General features: G+C 37.4%; 1 protein-coding gene across 3 annotated transcripts; it reads left to right on the forward strand.

Moving 5' to 3' along the window:
• Positions 1–1707: 1707 nt before the first annotated feature.
• On the forward strand, positions 1708–26477 carry LOC104585606 (Ribosomal L18p/L5e family protein). Of its 3 annotated transcripts, none has more exons than XM_088904533.1 (4): positions 1708–1974; positions 8616–8801; positions 8888–9050; positions 25862–26477. In XM_088904533.1, exons 3-4 carry the CDS (start codon positions 8940–8942, stop codon positions 26312–26314), a joined length of 564 nt encoding a protein of 187 aa, XP_088760659.1. In that variant the 5' UTR covers positions 1708–1974; positions 8616–8801; positions 8888–8939; the 3' UTR covers positions 26315–26477. The 3 variants fall into 3 exon arrangements, with proteins under 3 accessions (XP_088760659.1, XP_088760660.1, XP_010240844.1); XM_088904534.1 differs by having other exon boundaries at positions 8651–8801; XM_010242542.3 differs by lacking the exon at positions 8616–8801 and having other exon boundaries at positions 1709–1974.
• Positions 26478–26513: the final 36 nt, after the last annotated feature.

Raw genomic sequence — 26513 nt, forward strand, 5'->3', positions numbered from 1 at the left:
TTTTCTATGTAAAACAAATGACAATTAAAAAGTAGAATTCAGAACTATCATTATATGGTTGTATTAGTTCTTTTATATGAGATGCTTTGTTGAAATAATATTTGAAAAAAGAACACATGATTATTTATTTTAAGTTTTTATATAACTTTTAAAACTTGGGTATTTATAATTACAAGTTTCTTATTAAAAAATTATTATTTTTTTAATATAACAAATAACAATATTGCAATTCCAGCCCCTGCGAATCAGGCCCCTCCGCTGGTCGTTTGTTAAAAAACAGGGACTGAGAATCCCTGAAATCAACATCGTTAATTTCATCTTAGGCAGCCAAAAACGCGGGAACTAACCTGGAAGAATTACTCTCTAACATCACATCTGTCGTCCGATATTCATCTCTCGCCTGGTTTGTTCCAACCACTTCATTCCTTTTTATTTTGCACTTTGTTTCTTGGTTATTACGCAGTCACGCAACTTAATTGGATTCCGATTCGCGTGACTGCATGTGGAATTAGACTATGGGTTGAACATTCGGCCGTTGATTGCAGCAATGGTGAATGGGAAGAAGAAAGAAGAGGGAGTGAAAGAGACTGAGTTAAAAGAAAAAGGGGAAAAAGATTAAAGTTAAAGTTTTTTATCAGTTGGGTTTTATTTTGAAAATTTGAGGAATAGTGGAGAATAAATTCAATATTTTATTTTTTCTATTAGTACTTAATAAAGATGTTAATTGTCAAAAAAATGTAGGGGTATTTTAAGACAATATGTAAACAACAAGGGTAGAGTTAGTCAAATAGTTAAATCATAAGGATAACTTAAGAAATTTGCCACTCTTTTTTTTTTATATAAGTTCATAAAAAAAAAACTCGGACAATTCGCTCAGGCTCACACAGTTTAAGCAATTTTGAAAAAAAAAAGTTAAAAACTAAAGGAGCATTTTTGAGAATTGAACTCAAGACCTCTCGCACCTTGAGCGAGAATCATACCACTAGACCAAATGTCCTATCTAGGGGTGGACACGAGTCAAGCTTTTCACAAGCCACTCTAGTTCGGTTCAAATCGAGCTTCAAGTCGATTTCGAACTTTTATTATGTTTGTTTAATAATTGAGCCAAGCCTAAGCATTTTGAAATTCGGCTTGTTAGGCTCACGAGCCTTCAAGCTTATATTTGGGCCTAGTGCCACTTTGATCCCCGAATTTTAAAATGCGATAATTTAGTACTCAAATTTTTAAAATGTGACAATCTAGTATATTCCGTTAACTAGCTATTAACTGGCCGTTAAGTGGCATTTGAAAAAAACCACAAATGTTTTTTAAGTGTTATTAATTTTCTTTTTCAACCATCTAAATGTTGATAAAAAATTAAATTCCAAATCATTGCTTTTTTCATCTAATAAAGTTAGGGTCATGTTTGAGTGGGCATTCTGATGACCCCAACTTTCTTGAATAAAAGAGGCAAAGATTTGATATTATTAATTTTTTTGTCAATATTTAGATGATTGATAAAAAATATTAAATAATAATTGAAGAGAATTTGTGTCTTTTTCAAATGCGTAGTCGATTGTGATGTTTTGAAAGATCGGGTACCGAATTGTTTCATTTTAAAAGTCGGGACCAAAGCCTAAATTACAGGTTAGTAATAAAGAATTTTTTTTATATAACCTTTTCAATAAATTTTGTTGGTGAGAATATATTATACTCATGGTCCCTGATACACGGTGCCAATTGCAAGAGAAATGAAAAACCCTTACATACCTCACTTCAGTCTCCTCTGTCCTCTCCTCTCGAGCTCTCAGCCTCTCACCTCCTCTCGAGCTCTCAGTCTCTCACTCTCGCAGTTCAGACTCGCAGGCCGCAGCTTCTCTCAGTCACAGGAGTTCTAAGAACTCGCACACTCACAATTAGTCGGTCACTACGGACGTCGGAGGCGAGACAAAGACGAGGAACAGAACTTGTTCAAATCGTTTAAGAGGGACAGATGTAGGTTTGCTTTTTCTTCATCGTTTTCTTCTCATTCTGTTCCGGGTTCGGGGTTTTATTAGTTTTTACAGTTGGGACATAAACTTGAAAGACCATTTTGGGTTGAAATTCCTTTTTTTTTTTTCTGAGATTTCGAATTAGCAAATGTTCACAGAGGAAGTATATTCAGCCGATCCTTGTTTATTTTTTTTTTATAGCGATACTTTTCATTAATAGAGGAATTAGCAAACGTTCTTTTTCATTAACAGGAAGTATATTCAGCCGACACTTGTTTATTCCATTTTTTTTTCCGAACAAAATCTTGTGTCATATATGTTTAGCTCTTCTGCAAGCCAAAAAGAAATCATAAAGCATGTTTACTAATACATACAAATATTGATTTAAAAAATTGATGCTCTTTTTAGGACTTTTATTTTTTGGGTTTTCAAAGCTCAAAAGTAATAAGTGACATATGAAAGGCATAGACAAAGAATGCCTACAAACAGAACCATTATATACTTTTGGAAGTACGAAGAGAAAATATAATTTTTGTCTTAAAGCAATAGCTTATCAAAATGCATTCTTCTAATTACTAAAGCATTTCACCATCAGCCACACACTTGAGCTACACTATTATTATTATTTTTCCTTTGTTGGAGATAAAGTAAAGAATTCCACTAAGTATTAAGAAAGTATGACAACACATGTCCTCCAGCCACACTTAAAGTTGAATGGCAGATTGGCAGTATTTGATTTAATTCATTTTCTGATAAAAAAGCACTTCATTTATGAAACTATTATTTTGTTCCTTGGAATATGTCATTATAATACAAGAAAATAATTGTATTATGATGAATTATTTATGAAATGTCTATTTTCCTTTTATGTTTTGCTGAGGTACGTAGCAAAGTTGAATGCTGTTGACATCATCAAGCTTTATATACAAAACCCATTTAAAGTCACTTCCCAATCTGAATATCTAAAGAAAGAACTGGCTTCCTTCTTGGTCTTTCATGATTTCTAAATTGATTTTCTTTAATTTCAATTTGGTCATAAAAGTGCAATTTTTTTTTTTAACATTTAGGTTTTCTTTCTAGATTGGTGGTTTATTGGTTAGTTATTATTAAAGACTAAGACCGTGGTTTGACTCTCAGGTACTGAATCAGAAGATATTCATTTTTAACCCTAGTATTAAGAAAAGTACTGCCATTCAACATGCCTACTATATGCACGGTTCAGTCCTTCTCCTAGTTTGTAAGACCCAATGAACTTCATAGACTCATACAAGAGGTTAATGAATAGGTTTAGTGCAATATAACTCTATAAGTATATGATATTTTACTAATGGAGGATCCTCGTGAATTGGTTTGACAAAATATATGAGTAGGAAAATAAATATATTGTAAATCTCAAAAGAAAATTTTTTGCATCCTCTACATAAACCCCATATAAACATATTTTAATGAATGAATACTTATAAATTAAAGAAAAGAATGAATAAATGAATGAAAGAAGAGTTTTCTCTACTAATTTTTATGGTGTTGACTCCATACTTAAGAAGGTGCCAACTCCTAGAGAAACCTAGTGGTTCCAACTCCATTAGAACCTATCTTTCATTTACTGAATATCTGTTAATATATTTCTTTGTTGTTCATAATTGCCCTACTCTTTTCTTTTCTTACTCTTCACTCTCTTTCTTAAATATTAAACAACATAGTCCAAACCTGTTCCACTTATTAATTTAAACAACATAGATCACAAGGTATCTTGTTGTGTAGAAATGCCATCATCCCCTATCCATGATCACAATGTTTCATCAGCAAATGTTCCCTCAACCTCAATATGACCCTCACCCTCTCATTCTGTATCTGGTCCTTCCCCTATAATCATGGTTGACATTGCTGATGACTCATCTCCAAATGAGACAAGTCAAACAGCAAATAATGCAAGCAATCCCATTGACACTCCTTCTACCACAGATGGTACTCAGATTGAATCTCAGAACCCTATTGAAGAAGATGGTCCAATACCAAAATCAAAAAGACAAACAACTTCAGATGTATGGAAGGAGTTCAAAAGACAAAAAACTTCAAATGAGAAAACGGTGAATAAAGTCCAATACAGTCCAGGTTGAATAGGTTGAACAGAAGGCTTCAATGCCTGCGATTTGGAGTTTGTTTTGGGGTTATTGGGTTCTAAAATACATTTTATGTTAATTCAGACCAAGGTTGAATCCGGGTTGATTCTTAGGCTGTATAGGGTTATTGGGTTGGATTTTCAACATTAGGAATAGCTTTTCAATGTTAGGAATAGTGCATGTCACATGCTGTTCTTACTCGTAATAATGCTACTAGCAGCTTCACTATATCCACAGCTGGGCAGAATCCTCCTGGTGTTAATCTTGCAACATAATTGAACCCAAGAATTGGTACTGGTATACAAGACTCTTTTCTGGTATAACAATTAAAGTGTATGTTTTGAAAATTTAATGAACAATTAAGGGCATTTTTGTCCTTTAATTGAAAACAATTAATCTTAATGGATAAATGCTTAAATAAGGAATACTTAAGTAGTTTTAGAAAGTAGAAACCACTGGGATTGGACCAGTCCAATCCAGTCCAAGTTGAACAGGTTGGACAGTCGGTCCAATAAGACATTGAATTGGACCAGTCCAATCCCGTCCAAGTTGAACAGGTTGGACAGTCAGTCCAATAAGACACTGAATTGGAGCAGTCCAATCCAGTCCAGGTTGAACAGGTTGGACAGTCAGTCCAATAAGACATTGAATTGGACCAGTCCAATCCAGTCCAGGTTGAACAGGTTAGACAGTCCAATAAGACATTGAACAGGATGCCCATGATTTTTGCTTTAGTTCCAAAATTAATTAAAGCAGATAAATACCAAAGCTGAGAATTGGATCAGCAATTTAGAATGAATTGGTCATTTGTAGATTTGAATTGTATGGTTTAGCCTATGTTTTCCTTTTATTGTTTTAGATATATTTAGGTTATGATGTCTTGAAAAGGATTGCTTATGTTAGATTAGAATTCTCTGACCAAGACATTGTATTAGGGTCCAATCTAACTCAATTTGCCCTAGGAGTGCAATGCTGCAACTTGGGTGGTCTTGAGTTGGGGTTTTGTTAAAATTTGAATGGACGCAACTCGAGGCCCAAACTAGGCAACCTAAGTTGCACCCCTAATTTCCCCTTCTGTGTTTTTTATAATTTTCTTTTAGTTAATTTTAAATAGGTTGTAAATAGGTGATAAATGTTTCTTTTAAATTCTCTTTTATATCTTCTCTATGCAACCAAATGCAAAAGATTTTTTGGTTTCATGTCCTTTTTTTTCACTATTTCATGTTTTGTGTTATTTATGTGGAGTCCACATGGTTGATTTGTGTTTTGTTGGTGTTGGTCTTGCATGTTTCATGAGGAATTAGAATGAAATTTGTAAACAAACAGGTTCAAAATTTATTTAAATTCTTGCTAGAAAAAGGATTCATTTTTTTTAGAAAGAAGCATTTGATTTGTAGCTATAGTTTCTCATTCTGTCATTTTCTACCTGTTCTTGTCCGTTCTAGAATTTTATTGTAGGCAAGAATGAGCAAGAATAAGAGTTGAACTAAACATGACCTATGTTGTAGCAAAGCAAACTCCATTGGCAAATCCCACTCCCTTTGCAGTCTTGCCAACAAAACCAAGACTCTCTCCTTCAAGCCTCTCTGTTTTGGATTCCCTCTCATTCCCTTGTGGCCTTGCCACAGAACCAAGACGATCCTCCTTCCAGTCTCTGTTTTTGTATCCTCTCCCGTGCTATCCTGAAACCCCAAAAAGCTTCTTTCACAAACTCTAACCCGTCCTCCCCCTTTCCAATGATGGCGCCACCTGCATTTGCATAATCTACAGAGGCATAAGATTGCCGACGGTGAGTTTTTCTACAAATCCCACCTTTCCCTATTGTCTTTTATGTATCTCTCTTGATCTCTTTGCATGAAGAAGGAAAGACGAGGTTGGCATTTTTGATTCTCAGTCCTTCATATATAGTATTATTTCTGACTTCTAGTTAGAAATAAGAGAATTTCTTCTCATTTAGTCAGTTCAAAAACATAAAGAGAAAGGTTGGTTGGTTGAGTTTATCTCCTTTTATGGTTACAATTTTTTTTTTTTCGTTTCTCCTTGGAGTCGGTGGAAGTCATACATTCTTATAGTGCTTATTTTTCTAGATGATTATAGTGGTCCTTCTTGAGATGGTATGTCTAATCAGAAGCATTGTAGTATTGAAAGCAAGCTATAATATGCGTGGAGGCCTAGGGGTGTTATGAAACTAAGCTTTGTCCTGACCCATTTTTATGGTGTTGGCTACATGAATCGTATTCGCCAAAGACCAAAATGTGAGTTGGAATTTTCTAATATTGATATTAAGCAAACCCAACTGCATGTTTAATATTCAAACAGAAAATAAGTCCAGCAAAAAAAATGCAAAGATGTCACAAGTGCATGCAGGTAGCACTTGGAATCTGTTTAGTATTCCTACCATTGTACACCCCACTTTCCAGAGATAATTATGATAGACTAGCAAGTAGTAGAAATGTTACCTTGCTAATGTGACACAGGTGCCAAGTATTAGGGACCAGGAGTTCATTGATGTGCAGCACTATGACAAATCAACCTCTAGAAATCATGGCATAGGAAATTGGCAATAAATATGTTGTGTAGCTTACTGGAAAATGTTTCCAAGGCACCTACCAATTCCGAGGACCCATTTCCTAGCCTTTAGAATGGGCCTGGTTGCTTGGCATTTGCTTAATCATGGTTCCCAGGGGGGCACTTCTATCAACATCAATCTGGTCATTCCAAGTATGGGAATGGAAGTAGGGGCAACTAAATGCTAAGTGTTGCTTGCCACTGTAGCTTGAGATTGTGTTTTCTGTTGAATGAATGTGCACTCATTTCTGGTATTGATAATGGCTTGGCAAATGTAGGTGCCACTATGTGCATGATATGTGGGAAAGCTTTCTATTGATCTGATGCTGGAGGAGTGTGCAATATGTCCCTCTTCTTGCAAAAAAATTTCTTTGTTAAGTGATATGTGATCTGTGGAATTTGGAACTCTAGCATTTGCAAATTTTGAAAACATTAAGATGAGCACAAGTCATTGAACTTGTATAAAGAAAAGCTTTATGGGTGGTGATGACTGATGATCGTATTAACATTAAGATGAGCACAAGTCATTGAACTTGTATAAAGAAAAGCTTTATGGGTGGTGATGACTGATGATCGTATTTGGTGAGTTGGGGACTTGGAAGATAGTTGCATATAGTAGAATAAAAGAAAAACCTATGGCTCTTGAAGAATGGAAAGTTCTCTAGATGAACTTTTGCTCAGTGTGCTCTTTCAGAAATCCAGTTGCAGCTGGGATTAAGTTACAAAGATGTATGGGATGTTCTTTCAATGGAAGCTATGGATGTTCATTGCATTGTATGAAGCATATTCGGTTCGACTTTTCCTGAATCTTTAGCTGAACCACATGGGGATGAAGTAGAACATAGTATGATCTTATTTGAATAATAAACTGGAGGAAATAATAGCATTCAAGAAACTGCTTTTGCTCCTAATTTATGGAGTTGTTACACAAAATGAATTGGTAGTTAGTATAAAGTAAGAGGAGTTTGTTAGTTGCAACTCATACTATTAGTTTAGTGTCTTATCTCCTTTTGTATTAATAAGTTCAATAGATTTCCCATTTAGATGCTAGTATTTGGACCGTGAAGGCACAATTGATATTTGCTAGTCATTGTTGTTCAATCTGCCTTTTATTGAAAGCTGCTGTTTATATGTGACTGGGTTCTGATATCATGGTTCATGCCCTCCATTGAAGGAGGGTTTCTGTAATGCCTTTACCTTCCAGTAGTATATTAATAAAACTGGTTCAATATTTTAAGCTTAAAAATATATGTTGCTTAGTGGGGTAGAGGGGGCAATTTCAGCGTCTCCTAACTTTAGGAGATCTGGAACTGAAATATTAATAATTTGGTTTCAAGATTTTATTTTATATTTTCAACTTTTTGAGGAAAAGGTTAGTGTGTTCAGTAGGATAGAAACTATGGCAAAACATGAGTGCATAAGAAGATTTACATGAATACAGAAATAGGACAGTCAGTGACAGTGTTCCCTTTACAAAGGCTAATTTGGTAGAGATCTTATCTGTTTCTTTGCTTCTTGGGGGTATGCTCCCCCCCCATCTTGTTTAGCATCTCCTGTTCTATCAAAAAAAAGGTAGAGATCTGAGATCTGTAACTTTAACAAAAAAACCAGCCTGATCTGGATAGATCATCTGCTATTACATCCTTGCACATGGAATCCATCTGAAATGTGCTTTTGTATCGGTCATGATCTCCTTGATTTCATTTAGGTGATCAACCCACTGCCATAGACTGCTCCCCATCATTAGGACTCGTTCTATTGCATTGACTGGATTTTCATCAATAACAAGAATCATATATGTGACTGTTTAGCAATACGAGCTCCCATGTCCCCAGCCTCCTGTAGAATCAGCATACCTAGTGCAGTGGTTAAAGGCCCAGAAGATGTTTCCATCTGATTTGAAGAAAACTCCCTGTATGTTGGTTAAATTGCATCTTAAACTGCAATAAAATTGTAGATTACGTTTCTAATCTGGAAGGGAGGACATGACAGCCCTTTGGGTAGGTTGACCGACGGATTGGAGGATTTCTGGCCAAGTCCTCCTTATCATAGGATGCCCCTTTGGATTCATTTATTGTTACATCTCCAAGAGTTAAGAAGAGAGAGGGAGGGAGGGAGGGAGTGGCTCCTAACAATTTGAAAGGTGCTTCTTTATCTTATGGTTATGTGTGTGCATTATGGCTCTTGAATGTTTTCAATCACTCACTTTATCATATTTTCTGCTGGCAGGCAGTGGACTTCACTGGCGTAACCTTACTGTTTTGGGTGTTAGAGTGGGAAAATGTTTAAGTGTGTCTGCAGCAATGTGTCTACTAAAGGGACTTTTCTGTCCGACGGAAAGAAATTTAGTCCACTTATATATGCTTTGATGCGAGGATTCCACAATGGCCAGGTACGTTATGTCTGGTGCCATGAATTATTAGTCTCCTTGCAACAGATGTTGCCATGCAATTAATAATGATGAACAATCTTTTATCTACATTTATATTTCATAGGAGATATAGAGCATGTAAAAATTCTCCAGCATTTTCCCTGTAAAGCATTTGTTTTGATGTGGAAGGGACATATAACAAACTTTTCGCCGTAAAAGGGGTGGATTTATAATTGAGATATTTCTAATGTGGTAGCAAATCAGCACCTTAGTCCTAGCAAGGTTGATTTTGGACTTACAAAATAGCCTTTAAACAAGCCACTCATTAAATATTTATTTGCATCAGTCCATGGTTCAACCTAAGGCCAAGATTTACATAAGCTCTTTCATACTCAAGTACAAGTCGAAACACATACCCATTTATTAACAACATTCGAACCATGGACAAACAAGTGAGTACACCTTGGTATTGGTGTCTTTCTATGAACAACATGGAGAAGATAAATCTCTTGGAATTTAAGGAAGACTTGAAAAATGACAGTTTTAGTCTTGGGAGACTAGAGCGTGAAGTTGGATTTCTTCAAAGTACTTAATCACTAACAAATGTATAGGAAGTTAAATGGGAGATTAGAGAAAGTAAAGATTTGGAGGAATGCATTTCCCTTTTGGAGAGGTTAGAGAAAGTAAAGATCTCAGATCGATCAAGGGATTAATTATTGGTGGAAAGAATGCTCAAATGGGAGGTTTACCGTTAAATCTTGTTATATGGCTCATCAGAAATATTTCAGATTCAGATCAGGTAGCTGCTGTATGGTGAAACCCGGTTACCCCAAGGATTGAAGCGTTTGCCTGTCTGGTTGCAATGGATGGTATTCTGACTGTGGACCATCTGAAATTCCGGGGCTTTGGCTTGGCTAATATGTGTGTCCCCTGCAAAGAACAGGAGGAATCAGTCAGTTGCCTTTTTCCTCTTGCAAAATTGCCGAGTTCTTGTGGAGGATATTTACTTCTTTGTTTGGAGTCTCAAACTTCCAGCCAGGAACTGTCGCAGGCATTTTCTCTTCATGGCCAAAACTAAGAGGAAGTAAAAAAGCAAAAATGATTTGGAGCTGTTACCGTTTGCAATTTGTTGGAACATTTGGATAGAGAAACAGAAGAATTTTCGAAGAAAAATACTGGAATTTGGACAAGATTGTGGCAGCTGTCAGCAACTCGGTAGCAGATTGGGTTCTTGCAACTCCAGAATTTAATCATATCTTTAGGGAGGATTTGGGGGATAATTTGGGAAATATTTTGGATTTCCAACTTTGTAATCTGTGATACTTTTATGTATTTCTGTATCTCTGCTCCCTAGCAGATCTTTTGTTTTTCTTCTTGGTACCCTATGAAGTGCAGGTAATGCCTCATCACCTGCTAGGTTGTAATGCTTTTTATTTTTAATGAATTTTATCTTTTATCTTCAAAAAAAAGTTAAGGTTGCAGTTCTCTATGCTGACTAGCTAGTAATAACAGTTTGGCTTAATTTTTTGGATTGGTAATTTGAAACTTTATTAATTAAAATGAAAGAGGATATGAAGAAGGTAGAGAAATTGATGAGAGATTTTCTTTGGGAGCCGAAAGATTGGAAAAAAGGATCGTTTGGTGAGAATTGAGATGGGAGAAGGTGATCAAAAGAAAAGAAGAGGGCAGGCTGGATCTAGGAAACACAAGTAAGAAAAACCTCACTCTTTTAGGTAAGTGGTTGTTGTGTTTCCCCTTGAAAAATGAAAGGTTGTGGCACAAAGTAGTTTCAAGTATTTGTGGACTTTCAAGGAATGGATGAGATGCTAGTATTATGCAAAGAGCTCATCAAGTTGCCCCATGGAAAGTAGTGCATGGTATACTACCTCAATTTCTTGAGCATATTAAGTATGATTTGGCTTCTGGTAATTGGATTAGATCTGGGAAAATGTGTGGGTCAGGGAGATCCCCTTGAAAGATGTGTTTCCTTGTATGCTCTTTCAAGCCTTAAAGAAAAATCTGTGGCTAAATTCTTTGGGTCTCTTTCGTCTTCTAGGTTGGGATAGAATTTTGGGGCTTGTGAGAAATCTTAGAGAGCTTGAAATACCATTATGGTACGTTTGGTTGCCGAGAGAGGATGAGGCTAGAAAGGATGGGATGAGAAAGACTGGGATGGGAAGAGAAAATATTTTTTTCTTAGGTTTGCATCCTGTGTTTGTTTCCCAAGAAATGATATGCTAAATAACCATTTTCTTGTGTTTGTATACTGAGAAAATTGGTCAGTTTTGCAATGTGATGTTTTCAATTGCTTGACATTGTTCACACCATCACATGATGGTATTCATCCCAATTAAGTGTCGAATACACCCTGCTATTCAAAAAAAAAAAAGGAAAAAATGAACACAAATCAGTGACCATATGAACACTGTTACCTTTGCATGAGTGAGCAAAAATGATACATACCTCAAACCCAAAAATCACAAAAACGGTACACATCTCAACTCAAAGCGTACCATCTTGAAAAAAATGACCACAAAACCAATAAAAATACAGAGCTTACTGTAGATCTATAACAGTTCATCATTTTGAATCTGAAAATAGTTAGGATATCTTACCTTTGTGCGAGTGAGCAAGGAGATTTGGACTCTACGAGTTAAAACACACACACACAAAAAAAAAGTTAGATCTACAAGATAGAAGTGTAGATCTGTAGAAAAAATCAAGGTTACATGCTGAAAAGAATGGATTCTGGCTGGAGAGCCGCCATCTCTTCCCGTTGTCATTAGGAGCTCGACAACTACGAAAAAGTATAAAAAATACTCGTTGATTGCTGGCGGTCATGGTCGTGGTCGTACCTTGTCTGGAGATCAACAATAATGGCGTTGACGAGAAGGCCGTTGTTGATGCAGGTTCGCGGTAAGGGTTGTCTAGAAAGAGAGCAGGAGGAAGAGCCCGATCTTTTTTCTCAAAAGTTTCCTTTTGCATCAGGGTCGCACCAAATCAATGCGACCCTGTTTCATCCATTTTGGGAACCCGCGTTCCCCACATTTCCCTTCCCATCCCTTTGAACAAATGCTGGAAAACCAGAATCTTATGGGAATATTCCCATTTTCCCTTCCCCATCGCAGCAACCAAACATTCCATTAGTGTCCTGCTTGTTAAATATTTTGGATAGCTTAGTGCTTGATGTTTTTGTGGGTGTTAGTTCGGTGTGGTTTCTCAATCCTTTAGGGTCATTTACTTGTAAATCCTTCTTTTTTTCCGTTGTGGCGACTTGCTCTTCCTCTTCCTTTCTTGTGAAAGAAGTTTGGAGTGTCCCTTTCCTCCCAAAAGTAAGTGCTTTTTGTTGGGAAACTTATAATGGGTGCATTAGCACATGTGATTTATTGCAAAAGAATAGACCAAATTGGCTCGTCTCCCAATTGGTGCATTTTGTGTAAGTTGAATGGTGGGACTGCTTACCACCTCTTAATCTCCTGTCCCTTTGCTTGCTCTATTTGGGAATGGTTTTGCTCCCTTTTTGATTGTAGGTGAATCCCTCCTGTTAGTTTGGAATGTCTCTTTAGCCCTTCGTTTATGAGGGATAGAGGTAGAATCTTGTAGAAATGTGCAAGTAGGGGTGGCAACCACCCAATGCACCCATTTATTTAGCGGGTTGGAAATGGGTTGATCATCCATTGGATCATTTTAAATGGGTTGGGTCAGGTTGGGTTGTGGATATCCATTGGGTTAACCACTAATGATATAAGTATGAATTCTTTAGCCATTTTCCTTAATTTTCTTCATTTGAGTGAAATAGTGTATAATCAATGCATTAATTTTCTACTAATTATTGACTAAAATTAGTTTTGGCTCGAGTTAACACAACTCACCCAAATAGACATAAATTCAACTTCAGTCAAATGGCCCAATCAATTCGTTCAATGGCCTAATTTGGTTCGCTTTGATTTTGGCACGAATGTCCCAATTGTACCCAACCTGAATCAACCCAAACAACCCAGCAATCTAGATCAACCCAATTTGGGTTGGCCAAATTCAACTCTAGATCAGATCGTTCTGGGCAATTCGACCAGACCTGATTTGGAATGGTTTGGGCCAGACCAACTTGATCTGAGTCTGGATGGCGTGATCGACCCATCTTGATTTGGTTTGGGCTAGGCGGCCTAGTCCCAAATATGAACCCATGCTCGCCTGATTTGGATTGAACTGACCCAAATTGGCACGATTTTATCTGACCAGTCCAACTCAAATTCAAACAGGTTGGACCCAACACGGCCCTCTCCAGGCTGGTCCGTCCGAACTCATCCCAATTCGGGCCGGTTTGGTCCGGACCAACTCGACTTGGGTCTTGATGGCATGATCTGTTCATCTTGACCTGTTTTGGACCGTTCTGAATCCAAATGGTTCGACCACTCGTGATGTGATTAGCCTGATGATGAACCCAGTTAGATGGTTCAAGTTGGTCTAATCGATTTAAACCTAAGTGGTTCGGCCAAAACTGAAACCCGAACATAGTCAAATGGCTCCAAGTGATTAATTGCTTTTTATTCCCCTTGTAAAAATAATATGCCTGTAATGTGATTTGAGCCTTCACTACTTGTAAACAACAACCACTATTGCCACCAAGCCATGCCCAACTTATTCGTTAAAAAGGAGTTGGTTTTTACTTTTAAGTACATAAACTAAGTTGCTACAAGATTTATGGGTTGGGTGGGTTGGATTGGGTCAAGGTGGATTTGGGTTGAAACCAACCCATTTAATTTTATTTAACTGGGTCATTAATGGGTTGGGTTGAAGCTCAACCCAAACCAAACCTAACCCAACCCACCCAATTGCCACCGCTATGTGCAAGGGCAGTAGTGGTGTTGACAATTTGGGAGGAAAGGAACTTGAGAATCTTTGAGGCTAAGCCGCTAAAGAAAGGAATAAGGAGACAATTATTGAGACTGTTATAGTAAGAGTAGCACATTGGGTGAAGACTTTGAAGCTGTTTTTCAGATTTTTCACTTGAAGACTTCTTCAGAAATTGGGAGTCAATTGTTTACTCCTATTTTTTTGATAAATGAGTGGTAATTTTATTAATAAGAGAAAAGGTGTACAGTCACACTACAAAAAGAGGCATGGGATGTTACCTCCCCTTAGGAAAGGATATAATCACACTCTTAACAGAAATACACTTATAAAGTAGCCCAGAACAATTCACCCCTTGAAACCCCTTGTTTAAGCCAAAGAGTTGGCCATAGCATTTGCTGATCTGCTAATCCATTGGAAGCTTACGAACATGTTTCGTGTCAGCCACTTAACTTTCTTGAGAAGGTCCCTGTAGCCCCAGAAAATCGTATCCAATCTGACAACCAACCTACTACCACGGGTACCACCTTGGAGTCCCACTCAACTATCAAGTGCTCCACTCCAAGTTAGTTTGCAGCCTGTATTCCTTGTACTGTAGCCAGCATCTCAGCCCTTGTAGAGTCACCAAGGGCTGGATTGTGGAGGCCAGCATCTCAGCCCTGGATTTCCTTGACTTCTCCTGTCAAAATTCAGCTTTACCACTCCCTTTGGAGGAGTTTTCCATTCAGCTTTTAATCTATTCTTTTTGGAGATTGTGGAGGCCACCTCTACCCAACTTTTTTGAAGATTGTCAAAGGAATAATTCATAAAATGGTCTGAAGTTTTCAACCCATTAATGTTCTTGTCAATATGCACTCCTTTACTTCAGCTAGGCTTCTTTCCTTTTCTTGGAAAATTCTGGCATTCTCTCCTCCCAAAAGGTCCACAAGATAGCTACTCTGACACCAAAAAGCAGATTTACTTCAGAGGGAAAGTTCCACTTGCACCCAAACATCATGAAAACCCAATTCCAAATATTAGCAGCAAAGGCACAAGATATCATCAAGTGCTGACTGTCCTCACTCTTTACACAAAATACACCAGTTTGGAGATAAACACAAATAAGGTCTCTTCTTTTGTAGGTTGTCCAAAGTATTGATCTTACCATAATAAGTTTCAGAGTAGAAGATAGTAATTTTAGGAGGTATAGGCCTTGACCAAATCTCTTTGATAGGAAACACCCTAGTTGAGGAAGAACAAAGGGACTTGAAAAAAGAGGCACAAGTGAAGGATCCTTTCGGAGTAAAAGACTATATTCTTTTATTAGGTTTAAGAGGATCCACACAGAGTCTAGAAGAAGTAAAAGCTTAGAGACAGGCTGATTCTCCGTCCCTTAAAGCTCTATGAAAACCAAAGTCCCAATTTAAAGTGAATGGGAGATTTGAGGGGGGGGGGGACCTTGAAATAGGCTTCTTTTTAAAGAGGGAAATAGAATAGAGAGAGGGAAAACGCTCTTTTAGGGGTTGAGTACCCACCCAAACATCCTCCCAAAAAAGAACAGAGTTTCTAGAGTAGACATCATACCTTACAAACTTGAGGAATTTAGGGAGTCTGCCAAAAATTGCCTTCCAAGGTGTTGTGAGCAAGGCCCGTTGAGATTCCCCAACATCCTAACTAGTTTCAGAGTAGGCATGGATATTAGCCACCACCGCATGCCATAATCTCTCTCTTTCCAAAGGTCACCTCCAAAGCCATTTGCCTAGTAGAGCTTCATTCTTGCTAACTACATTTCCTAATCCTTAACCCCCTTCTTTCTTACTTCGGCTCATCACATCCCACCTAATCAAATGGTCCTATTTCTCTTCCCCTAGTTCCCACAAAAAGTTCCTTGTCAATTTTTCTATCATTTTTGCTTCCCTGTTAGGTATCCTAAAGTCTGACAAAAAGCAGACTGGTAGGTTGCTCTGATTAAAGTTGCTCTACCCCCTAGAGAGTTATTAGAATTACTTCCAGGTTGCTAATCTTTTTTCAAAATTTTCCACCACGAGGTTCCAAAATTGACTTTCCTTTGGGTTAGCACCTAGGGGAAGTCATAGATAGGTCAAAGGTCATTCAAAACAAGTACAATCTAAACAAGCAACTATAGACTCCATCACCTCCCCAGTTAGGTTTAATCCCACCACACAACTTTTCTCAAATTTGATTTTCAAGTTAGATGCACTTTCAAAAAGAATTATTAGATTTTTTCAGATTTCTCACATTCATCACGTCAAAACCTTCACAAAAAATTATGATGTCATCTGGAAACTGAAGGTGTGTTACTGTATTTCTATATCTACCTATTCTCCATCCTCTTATTGACCCAGCCTTGTCTGCTTTTGATAACAATCTACTAAGAGTATCTGCAACCAGTGTAAATAAAAAAGGGGACAATGGATAACCTTGTGTTAGGCCCCTACATGCTGGGAAAAATCGTTGACAACTCCATTAACTAGAGGGAAGGCAACCATTAATCCAATTGCACCATCTATCCCCAAACTCACACTTTCTTAGCACCTTTAAAAAGAATCTCCACTCCACTAGATCATAGGCCTTTTCAAAATCCAATTTGCAGGCAAAGCCTTTATTACCTGATCTTCTCATATTTTTTTGATAAGTAAAGAGTCATATTCCATTAATTCAAAGATCGGTTATATGAGAATCCCCTTAGAGGGGTGCGAGGTGCTGCCTCTCCATACAGAAAACACAAAAACTACATAAAAAAATGACTTACAAAAGACACAAATTACAGTTGCGCCCAGAACAATGTTTCCCTGTTTGTCCCTTGTTTTGCCAAGGCATCAGCAAAAGCATTATCTGATCTCCCAACCCATGTACTGTTACAGACATATTCCTTTGTCAGCCATTTGAATTTCTTTAATTCATTCTTGTAGTCCCATGTGACATTCTCTGGATTATTTAACCAGTTCACCACTTGTCTTAGAGTCCCCTTTAACCAGAAGCTGCTCCACACCCATTTCTTTTGTAAGAATTATTCCTTGTATTGCAGCTAACAGCTCTGGCCTAATAGGTTACCAACACCTAAAGGGCCAGAGTATAGTAAGACAGCCTCTCCAATCTCATTCCTTAGTACACCTCCCAAACCAGAGGGACCCGGGTTGCCCTGGCTACTTCCATGAAAATTCAGCTTCAAAGAACCGTGAGGAGGGGGGGACCCAGCTTGTCATTACCTTATCTTTGAGGAGGAACAACTTGCTACTGATAACCAATCCCTCCAACAGTCAGTAAAGGAGAAATGATCAAACAAATCCAGAGTCTTTAACCAATGTATTGCCCTATACAAAATGCAGTCCTTCAAGGCCTGATTGCTTCTCCCATTTTCCTGGAAGATCCTGGCATTCCTTTCTTCCCAAACTGTCCATAACAAGGCTGCTTGTGCACACCTCCACATTTTCCTTCCTCTTTTTTGGCGCCAATAGGACATAGAAGGGTTAAAGATTGTACTTACTTCTGTTGGCATATCCCAACACAAAGCCATAACCTTGGGGGGAACCAGTCTACACCAGACTTCTTTGGAAGGGAAAGCCATACCCGATCTTCTCATCTTCTCTACACACCTAAAAAAATCTTTAGGTGTGGTCTCCCCTGACTAGTGGGTGGATAAAACTCAATTTTGGTGGTAATAGTTTCGGCAAAATGGGACCTTCCAGAATTGGAGGAGTGATGTTGTGGAAGGGGATTCAAAGATAATCATTGGATGGGTGAAAAAAGGAGAAGGGGTGTTATGTTAATTTAGAAATGAACTTAGGTGGTTCAAGATGCTGTCAAGACAGATGCACATTCAAGCAAGATGGATTAGAAGGTCTGCTAATGGTTTGGTGGATGGTCTAGCCAAGGTTCAAAGTATCGATACAGTCCGATACACCAAATTGGGTGTATCGGACTTTGTATCAACACTTCTTTATTTATTTTTTATTTATTTCCTAAATATGTTCAGGGGGTCGGTTAAAGGCCTGGTTACCCCCTGAAACAGGTCTTGCTCTGAAACTCTTTAAATTTTGCACCAGTGACCCACTGATACAATTTTGATTAGAAGGTCTTCTAATGGTTTGGTGAATGGTCTAGCCAAGGTTCAAAGTATCGATAGTCTGATACACCAAATTGGGTGTATTGGATTTTGTATCAACACTCTTTTATTTTTTCCTAAAATATGTTCAGGGGGTCGGTTAAAGGCCTGGTTACCCCCTGAAACAGGTCTTACCCCGAAACTCTTTAAATTTTGTGTATCAGTGACCCACTGATACAATTTGTATCAGCCGATACATGACAAAATTTTGAACCTTGGGTCTAGCTAAGCAGGGAGTACATAGACACCATTTGTATTGGGCTCAATTATAACTGGGTGATGGGATTTTCTTGTTGTAAAGGGATTCAGTTCTAACCTCTTGTTTTAATCTCTTTCTCTTCAAGTTTTAATAAAATTTCTGTGTTGCTGAACAAAAGAAAAATAATTAAAGAGGATATATACAGCTGCTAAGCAGTGATCCAATGAGCTGACTAATGACACCTGATCCTATTCCAATTTATAATTACATATAGACCAGATTATATATATTCCCATTTACCCCATTTGTCTATTATGGTCTTGGGCTTCTAAGGAATTCTCCCAGTGGTCCACAATGCAGCTCCTCCAATCTGTTGATTTGTGGAGTTTTTAGTGTGTTTGTATTTGGGGGTGGTGCCTTAGTGTGGGGTAGTCCATGAAGCTCTATTGTACTATTTGCTCTTTGATATTTGTTTTTCTTTTTTATAATTGTGGAAAAATAAAGAGGAAGAGAAGAAGAAATGAAGAGGGAGAGAAAAGAAATACTTCTGTATTGATAATGTGTTGATAAAACATGTTGAGCATACAACTTAAATAAGAAAAGATAGGAGAGACAAACTCCTAGGATCTCTCTCAATTACTCCTAGAATCTCTCTCAATTAGGGATTAAATCTTTCCCTTAATCCTAGGATATGACTTTCCTAATTTTATTCAAATCTAATCTTTCCTAAATTTATTCAAATATGTAATCAATCAAATCAAATCTTTCTAAATTTGCAGCAAATCATATCTTTCTTAATTTGCCACAAATCATATCTTGTCAACACTCCCCCCTCAAGTTGGTGCAAAGATATCTATCATGCCCAACTTGCTAACTTGAAGTTCAAATGACTGTCTCAACAAGCCCTTAGTCAAAACATCTGCAACTTGCTGAGTGGTTGGTACAAACGAAGTGCAAATTATTCCTTCTTCAAGTTTCTCCTTTATAAAGTGTCTGTCAATCTCAACATGTTTAGTCCTGTCATGTAGAATCGGATTATGAGCAATGCTGATAGCTGCCTTGTTATCACAATACAGTTTCATAGGAAAACTCACTGGTCTCTTAAGATCTGCTAGCACCCTCTTTAGCCAAAGAACCTCACACACTCCTTGAGCCATTGATCTGAATTCAGTCTCGGCACTGCTTCTAGCAACTACAATTTGCTTCTTGCTTCTCCAAGTAACTAAATTGCCCCAAAAAAATGTGCAGTACCCCGAAGTTGACCTTCTATTAGTGATTGAGCCTGCCCAATCCGCATCTGTATACACTTCAACCCCTCTCTTCTCATTTTTCTTGAAGAAGAGTCCTTTTCCTGGTGTGCCTTTTAGATACTTAAGAATTCGATACACAGCTTCAAGATGTTCTTCGTATAGGGAGTGCATAAATTGACGCACCATGCTCACAGCGAAGGCAATGTCAGGACATGTATGTGAAAAGTAAATCAATCTTCCTACCAGCCTTTGGTATCTACCTGCATCTACTGGAACCCCATCTTTAACTTCTCCGAGTTTAGCCTTAACTTCTATCAGAGTGTCTGAAGGTTTGCATCCACTCATTCCAGTTTCTTTCAAGAGGTCTAAAATATATTTTTGTTGTGAAACCACAATGCCCTTCTTTAATCTAGCCACTTCCATTCCAAGAAAGTTCCTTAGCTAGAAGTCTTTAATCTCGAATTCCTTGGCTAAGCTCTGCTTTAGTCAGCTCATCTCTTCAATATCATCTACAGTCAAGATTATGTCATCAACATAGATAATCAGAACCGATACCTTGTTGTCGGTGGATCTTTTTGTGAAAAGAGTATGATCAGATTGTCCTTGACTATATCCTTGACTTTTAACGAACTTTGTGAATCTTTCAAACCAGGCTCTGGGAGACTGTTTAAGTCTATATAGAGACTTTTTTAGCTTGCATACCTTAGTTCCAAACTTCTCAGTGAAACCAGGTGGAGGCTCCATATATACTTCTTCTTCCAAGTCTCCATTCAAAAAGGCATTCTTTACATCCAGCCGATTCAGTGGCCAATCAAGGTTAGTTGCAACAGATAAGAGTACTCGAACTGTATTTAGTTTTGCCACTGAAGAAAAGGTCTCAGAGTAGTCCATTCCATACGTCTGAGTAAAGCCTTTAGCTACTAGGCGAGCCTTATTATCTCTCCAAGGATTCATCTGAGTAGTACTTCAGAGTGAACACCCATTTACAACCAACAACTGTATTTTCCATCCGGCAGATCCACTTTCTCCCAAGTAGCATTCTTTTCCAAAGCTCTCATCTCCTCAAAAACAGATTCTTTCCACTTAGGAACATTTAGAGCATCCTGGATACTGTTAGGAATGGAAACACTGGACACTTGTGAAATAATAGCACAATATGAAGGTGAGATATTTTTGTAAGATACAAAATTTGACAAAGGATGTTTTGTACAAGGTCTAACACCTTTCCTAAGAGCAATGGGAAGATCAAACTGACTGGAAGAATTAGAATTACCTGGAGGAATATTTTCAAGTATTTTTGGAGAATTATCATGAATTTCATGATCCACCCTCAGATCAGATTCTTGTTGATGTTGTGGAATGGTGCCTTTCCTTTTCAATGCTAGATGTTCCCTTGAATATACAAGGCCTTTATACTGTTTTGCACACATCTCTGTTGTTTCAGCTTTATTTTGAGATGGCATCACCGAAGGTTGTTCATTTTTAATATTTAATTCATTTGTTTCCACTGATTTTGTATTTTCTGCCTTACTTTCTTTCGGTGACTGGTTGTGAGGAACATCATTATGGACAAATTCAAACATTAAATCGGAACCAACTAAAAGACCATCTTCACTAGTGTTGCTCTCCTCCTGAAGATGGGAGTGTCTGTAGTAGGAGGTTCCTTCAAAGAATGTAACATCAATTGTCACAAACATCCTTTTCAAAACTGGATCAAAGCATTTGTAACCTCTCTGATTAGTGGGATAGCCTACAAAAATACGTTTATGTGCTTTTGGATCAAGTTTTGAACATTTAGGATCATGGTTATGAACAAATGCCACACTTCCAAAAATTTTTAAGGGAATGTTTGTCACTAGTCGAGTTTGGAAAACAGTCAATGAAAACTTGTATGGGTGTTTTAAAATCCAAAATTCGTGTAGTCAGTCTGTTTAAAAAATTCTTTTCCATTATCACTTCGAAAAATTTTAATCTGAGTCTGAAATTGTGTTTGAACCATGTTATAGAAAGTTTTAAACACAGTTTCAGCATCTGATTTCTCTTTTAAAAGGAAAACCCAAGTGACCCTAGTATGATCATCATTAAAAGTAATGAACCAACACTTTCCAGAAAGAGTTGTTACTCTAGAAGGACCTCAAACATCACCGTGAATCATGGTAAATGGTTTTGATTTTTTATATGGTTGGGACAGAAAAACAACACGATGATGTTTTGCTAATTCACAAGATTCACACTTAAAACACGAATGATTTTTATTCATGAATAACTTGGGAAATAGATGCTTTAAATATTGAAAGCTAGGATGTCCTAATCGATAATGCCATAACAAAACTTCGCTGTCACTAGAAACCGAGATAGAGCTGAAACAAGTCTGTCAGTCTTGCCTTCCAAAGGTTGATCCCTTATTAAAGAGGTAGAGGTCACCATCCAGTTTAGCACCCCCAATCATCTTCCCCGAGGTTAAATCCTGAAATTCACAACAAGAAGACAAAAAATTAACCCGACAATTATGATCAAGGGTTAGTTTGCTGACAGATAAGAGATTGTATGATACGTTAGGAACATGTAGAACATCTTTAAGATTTAGAGAAAGAGAAATAGACAGTTCCTTTTCCAGCAACAGTAGCGAAGGAACCATCTGCAACTTTAACCTTTTGATTCCCTGCACAGGGTGTATATGAAGAGAAGAATTGTGAAGTGCCGGTCATATGATCAGTGGCACCGGAATCTAATATTCAAGAGCCATTAGATTTGGTACAAGCAATGGCTGTAGTGAAAAAATTACCTGACTGGGCTAGAGAGCAGGATGGGTTAGATTTTCTTAACGATTGAGATTGAAACATTTTATATAAGTGCTCTATTTGTTCTTTTGTGAAAGGAAGAGACTCCGAGGATGATTGCTGCCCTGAGTCCAAATTGCTTACTTGAAGTGCGCGGACATTCTCTCTCTTTACTTTTAAGACAAGTTTGAATTTGAAATTTGAAATTGGCATAATCCTAGGTGTAAAAGCTAAAGTAGGCCATAAGAAGATTCAATCCTTGGCCACACGTTTACAATGCCCATGAGTCTACCACTATTTTCAAATCCATTTTGGTGTTCAAATGTTATCCATTTTTATCAATCATCCTTAAAAATAAACTTTTTCTTTTTAGTGGGTGTTTATTGGGCTGATTATGGGTCAAATCACGCCCAAGTCTTTTATGTTATTTTAAATAATGTATAATATGCATATAATTTTCTTGGTTTATTATATACTTATATAATATAAAATGTTATTGGCCAAGGCTGGAATTTTTGAGTTGGGTCGAGCTGAGATGATCACCCCTAGATGTTTGTTAATAAAGGCTAAAATTGATTATTAAAATTTTTATACTAACAAATATTAAGGCAAATTATTTTGACTTCTAAAAATCAAGGTATATATGCACATATTTTAGTTTTTCCATCATTTTTCTACGGTTACCGATTATGTCCTGATCTCTCATACTTCATGTGAACCATTAAAGTAAGGTTTTATGTTTAAATAACTTATTTATTGTCATATATACCTTGTACTTTATAGTTATTACCATATTTTTTATGATTTATTCGAGTTTCATAGCTATCCATGCATATCTTAGTTTTTCATCCGTATCTATGCGTACCCAAAGCATATCCCGATACGTTTCTCAAAATTGCCTTTTCGATACACTTTGTGTTTCTGATACTTTAAACCTTGTCTATATCAAGGGGATCGGGCATATCAATAGGAACGAGAATACTTGGTTGAGGATTTGCCTTTGGAGAGTTTGATATAGTATTAGTAGCATAACTTCAAGTTGTTCCATGACATTTGAACTTTGATGGCCCTTGTGATAGTGAAGGAATACATGAAATGGAGGTGGAAGCTAAACCTAAACATGTTTCTCCTCAATCCTATTCTCCCCCTAAGGAGAAAACATGAAAGAATGGCTTACTCTCAAGAAATGACATATCCATGGAGACGTAATACTTGCAAGAAAAATGATCAAAGCACTGATAGCCCTTTTGAGAAGAAGGACAACCCAAGAAGACAATAAATGGCACGTGGGTCAAGCTTAACAAGAGTAGAAGACAAGTCATGAACAAAGCAATGACATCCAAACACACACATAGAAATAGAGAACAAAGGGGCCTTTGGGAATAACAGTTGATGTGGGGTCAAATTACTCTAACAACCGAAGTGGCATACGATGTATGGTATATGCAATAAACATAACAGCTTCCATCTTTGGGACATGCATATATAACAACAATCATGGGAAACATCAAGAAATGACAAAAATTTCGTTCTACAATGCCATTTTGTTGATGAAGAAACTCACATGAAACAAAAAACTCTTAAGATAATTGTGAAAGTACTCTTGTGCATTGTCCGATTAGAAAATGTGAATTTCAGTCTGAAATTGGGTAAATACCATGCATTAAAAATCTTTTGCAAGATTTAGCACCTCATCTCTAGATTTCATTGGATAAACCCAAGTATATCTTTAGTAGTCATCGTCTCATCGATCAATATAATAAATAACAGGGCCATAAACATCAAAAGTAGACAATATGCAAAAGAAAATCAGATATTTTATTTTTGCAAGGAAAAAAACTTCTATGATGTTTACTCAATTAACATGTCTCACATTGCAACTCATTTATTGGTGAAGACTTAAATAATTATGGAAAAACAATTTTTAATGACTCAAAAGACAAATGACCAAGATGGTTGCGCCATAAATATGCTTAACTTTTACTAGAACAACTCGGACTTTGAAGCCGTAAGGCCATCTTTATTCTCCAACACATAGAGATCATTCATCATACTACTTCTACTAATCGTCCTTTGGAGGTCAAATCCTATAACACACAAAAAGAAGGGAAAAAGGTTAGTGAATAATTTAAGGAATGAGTAATGCTACTAATGGAAATTAAATTAATAGGCAATTTTAGGAACGTACAGTATATTGGAAAGGGTAAAACCAAAAGGAAGAGAAAGATGGTTCTTTGACCAACTATGGTAGAAAACGATCCATCAGCCAGTATTATTTTATCTCTTTTGGAGAGGAGATTATATGCGTGAAATAAATTGGACTTGCTAGTCATGTGTTTTGAGGCCTTGGAGTCAATAATCCAAGGAGATTCAGGAGTATGAGATGACACATGGAAAGCAATGGTAGGGTTACTTGATGTATATGCAAAGGAGGTAGAGGGACCAAGGACAGAATCCACCAGTGATGTATCCTACCATACAACCCCAAATGATCACGAAAAGAGTTGAGGATTTCTTCCTTGGGATCTGAACTTGGACATGATTGTGATGCAATGGGGCTAGTACTCTCCTGAGAGGACATATTTGCTGAATTATACTGCTTTTGGTTCTACTAGCTTCTTGCCCTAATCTAATTTTTAATTCAACTCTTGAGCCCACTTCGGCCTTCAATGAAGATTCCAACAAGTTTCTCTAGTGTGCTTAGACCATTGACAGTGAGAGCACCAAAGTTTACCTCTGTCCTTTATCATTTTCTATGAATCATCATTCTTAAAAAAAATTACAACCATTTGTATTTGCACCTCTCCTAGCTACCAAAGCAATTGATTTCCCCTTAAAAGTATAAATATTCATCACATTTCTTTCTCTCTTTTGACTGGACTAAGGCATAAACTTCTTGGACTGAAGGGAGGGATGTCTTTACTTCCCTAGGATCTGCATCCGAATAGATTCATACATAGGATTCAACCCTAAAAGTAAAGCGAACACCCTCTATTGAGAGCCCAAAAATTTTAATCCAAATTATGTTTTTCTTTTTTTTTTCCGGAGAAGTACGAACAGGCTCAATGTAGATTTCTGATTTCCACTGCAGAGCTATAAACATTCAAAATGTCAAAAACCCTCACTCTACACACCAATGCCCACACGTGAATTGGCATCAATTCCGAGCTGGTACCCACCCCAACTGTAATTTGGGCCTAAAAATTCTGACCCTGGGCTGAACTGTTATTCTCCATTTTTTTTTTTAATTTCAATTGCCCAAAGTGAGATCAATATCTTGCAAAATTTTGAAGAACTGGAAGACATGATTTGTAAGTGGAATATACTCAAGCTGTAACCATTGCTGGTCATCTAGAAGATATCTTTGCAATTCCCTCTGCCCATGGTTCTTTGTACTTGATCCAGGAAAAAGATCTAAGTGATTATTTGTTCTCATAAAAACTCTCAATTCGATTGGATTGACAACATCTGCCAAATGCCCCCAAGTCACATGGCAAAGAACTTGAACTAATTCTTTCACTTTTACTGCTGGTCCAAAACCGTTGGTGCCCTCCTCCCCCCAACAATTAAAAGAAAAAGGGGGGAAGAACACAGCTGTATTACCAGCATGGTTAGTTTCTAATTTTTATTTATTATGTTCTTTACAGGTCCATTTATCACCAAGAAGCTTCTTTGGAGTGGAGGATTTTGTTGATGATGACAACAGCCGTCCTTACACTTACCAGAAGGAGAAGAAATCCAAAAATCCACATAAACACATATCATTCAAACAACGCACTGTAGCATTCATGGAACCATTCACACTTGATGTCTTCATCTCTAAGCGGTTTGTTTCAGCCTCACTCACTCATAGGGTGACTAGTAAGCAGGTGGCAGTTGCTGGCACCAACTCGAAAGACATCAAGGCTGTGCTGAAGTCTCGATCGGATATACCTGCATGTTTGGCCGTTGGCAGGATATTAGCTGAGAGAGCAAGAGAAGCTGATGTCTATACCGCTACATATACTCCAAGAGAACGTGACAAGTTTGAAGGGAAGATCAGGGCAGTAGTTCAGTCCCTCGTAGATAATGGAATTGATATTAAAGTTTATCTTGATTAATTTTTTTTTAAAGGAAAAGCCTTTCGGAAATTCTGTGCTTTGTTTCTACAGACAAAACTTAGATCTTTGTGGATGCTGCACTTCACTTTGGTCCTTAGTTCCCAGGGACTAGCTGCTTAGCATTTGGCTCGTGTTTATAATTCAGATCATATATTATTTCCTTCGTTGGGGTGTCAATTGGACTGAATTTGGTCCAATC

The sequence above is a fragment of the Nelumbo nucifera genome, chromosome 4 (genome assembly GCF_055504915.1).
Source record: "Nelumbo nucifera cultivar China Antique chromosome 4, China Antique-T2T, whole genome shotgun sequence".
Lineage (NCBI taxonomy): Eukaryota > Viridiplantae > Streptophyta > Magnoliopsida > Proteales > Nelumbonaceae > Nelumbo > Nelumbo nucifera.

Coding starts and splice junctions, on each gene's coding strand:
- LOC104585606 (XM_088904533.1), top strand. CDS start 8,940: ATGTTTAAGTGTGTCTGCAGCAATGTGTCTACTAAAGGGACTTTTCTG. Junction 9,051..25,861: donor GAGGATTCCACAATGGCCAG/GTACGTTATGTC, acceptor TGTTCTTTACAG/GTCCATTTATCACCAAGAAG.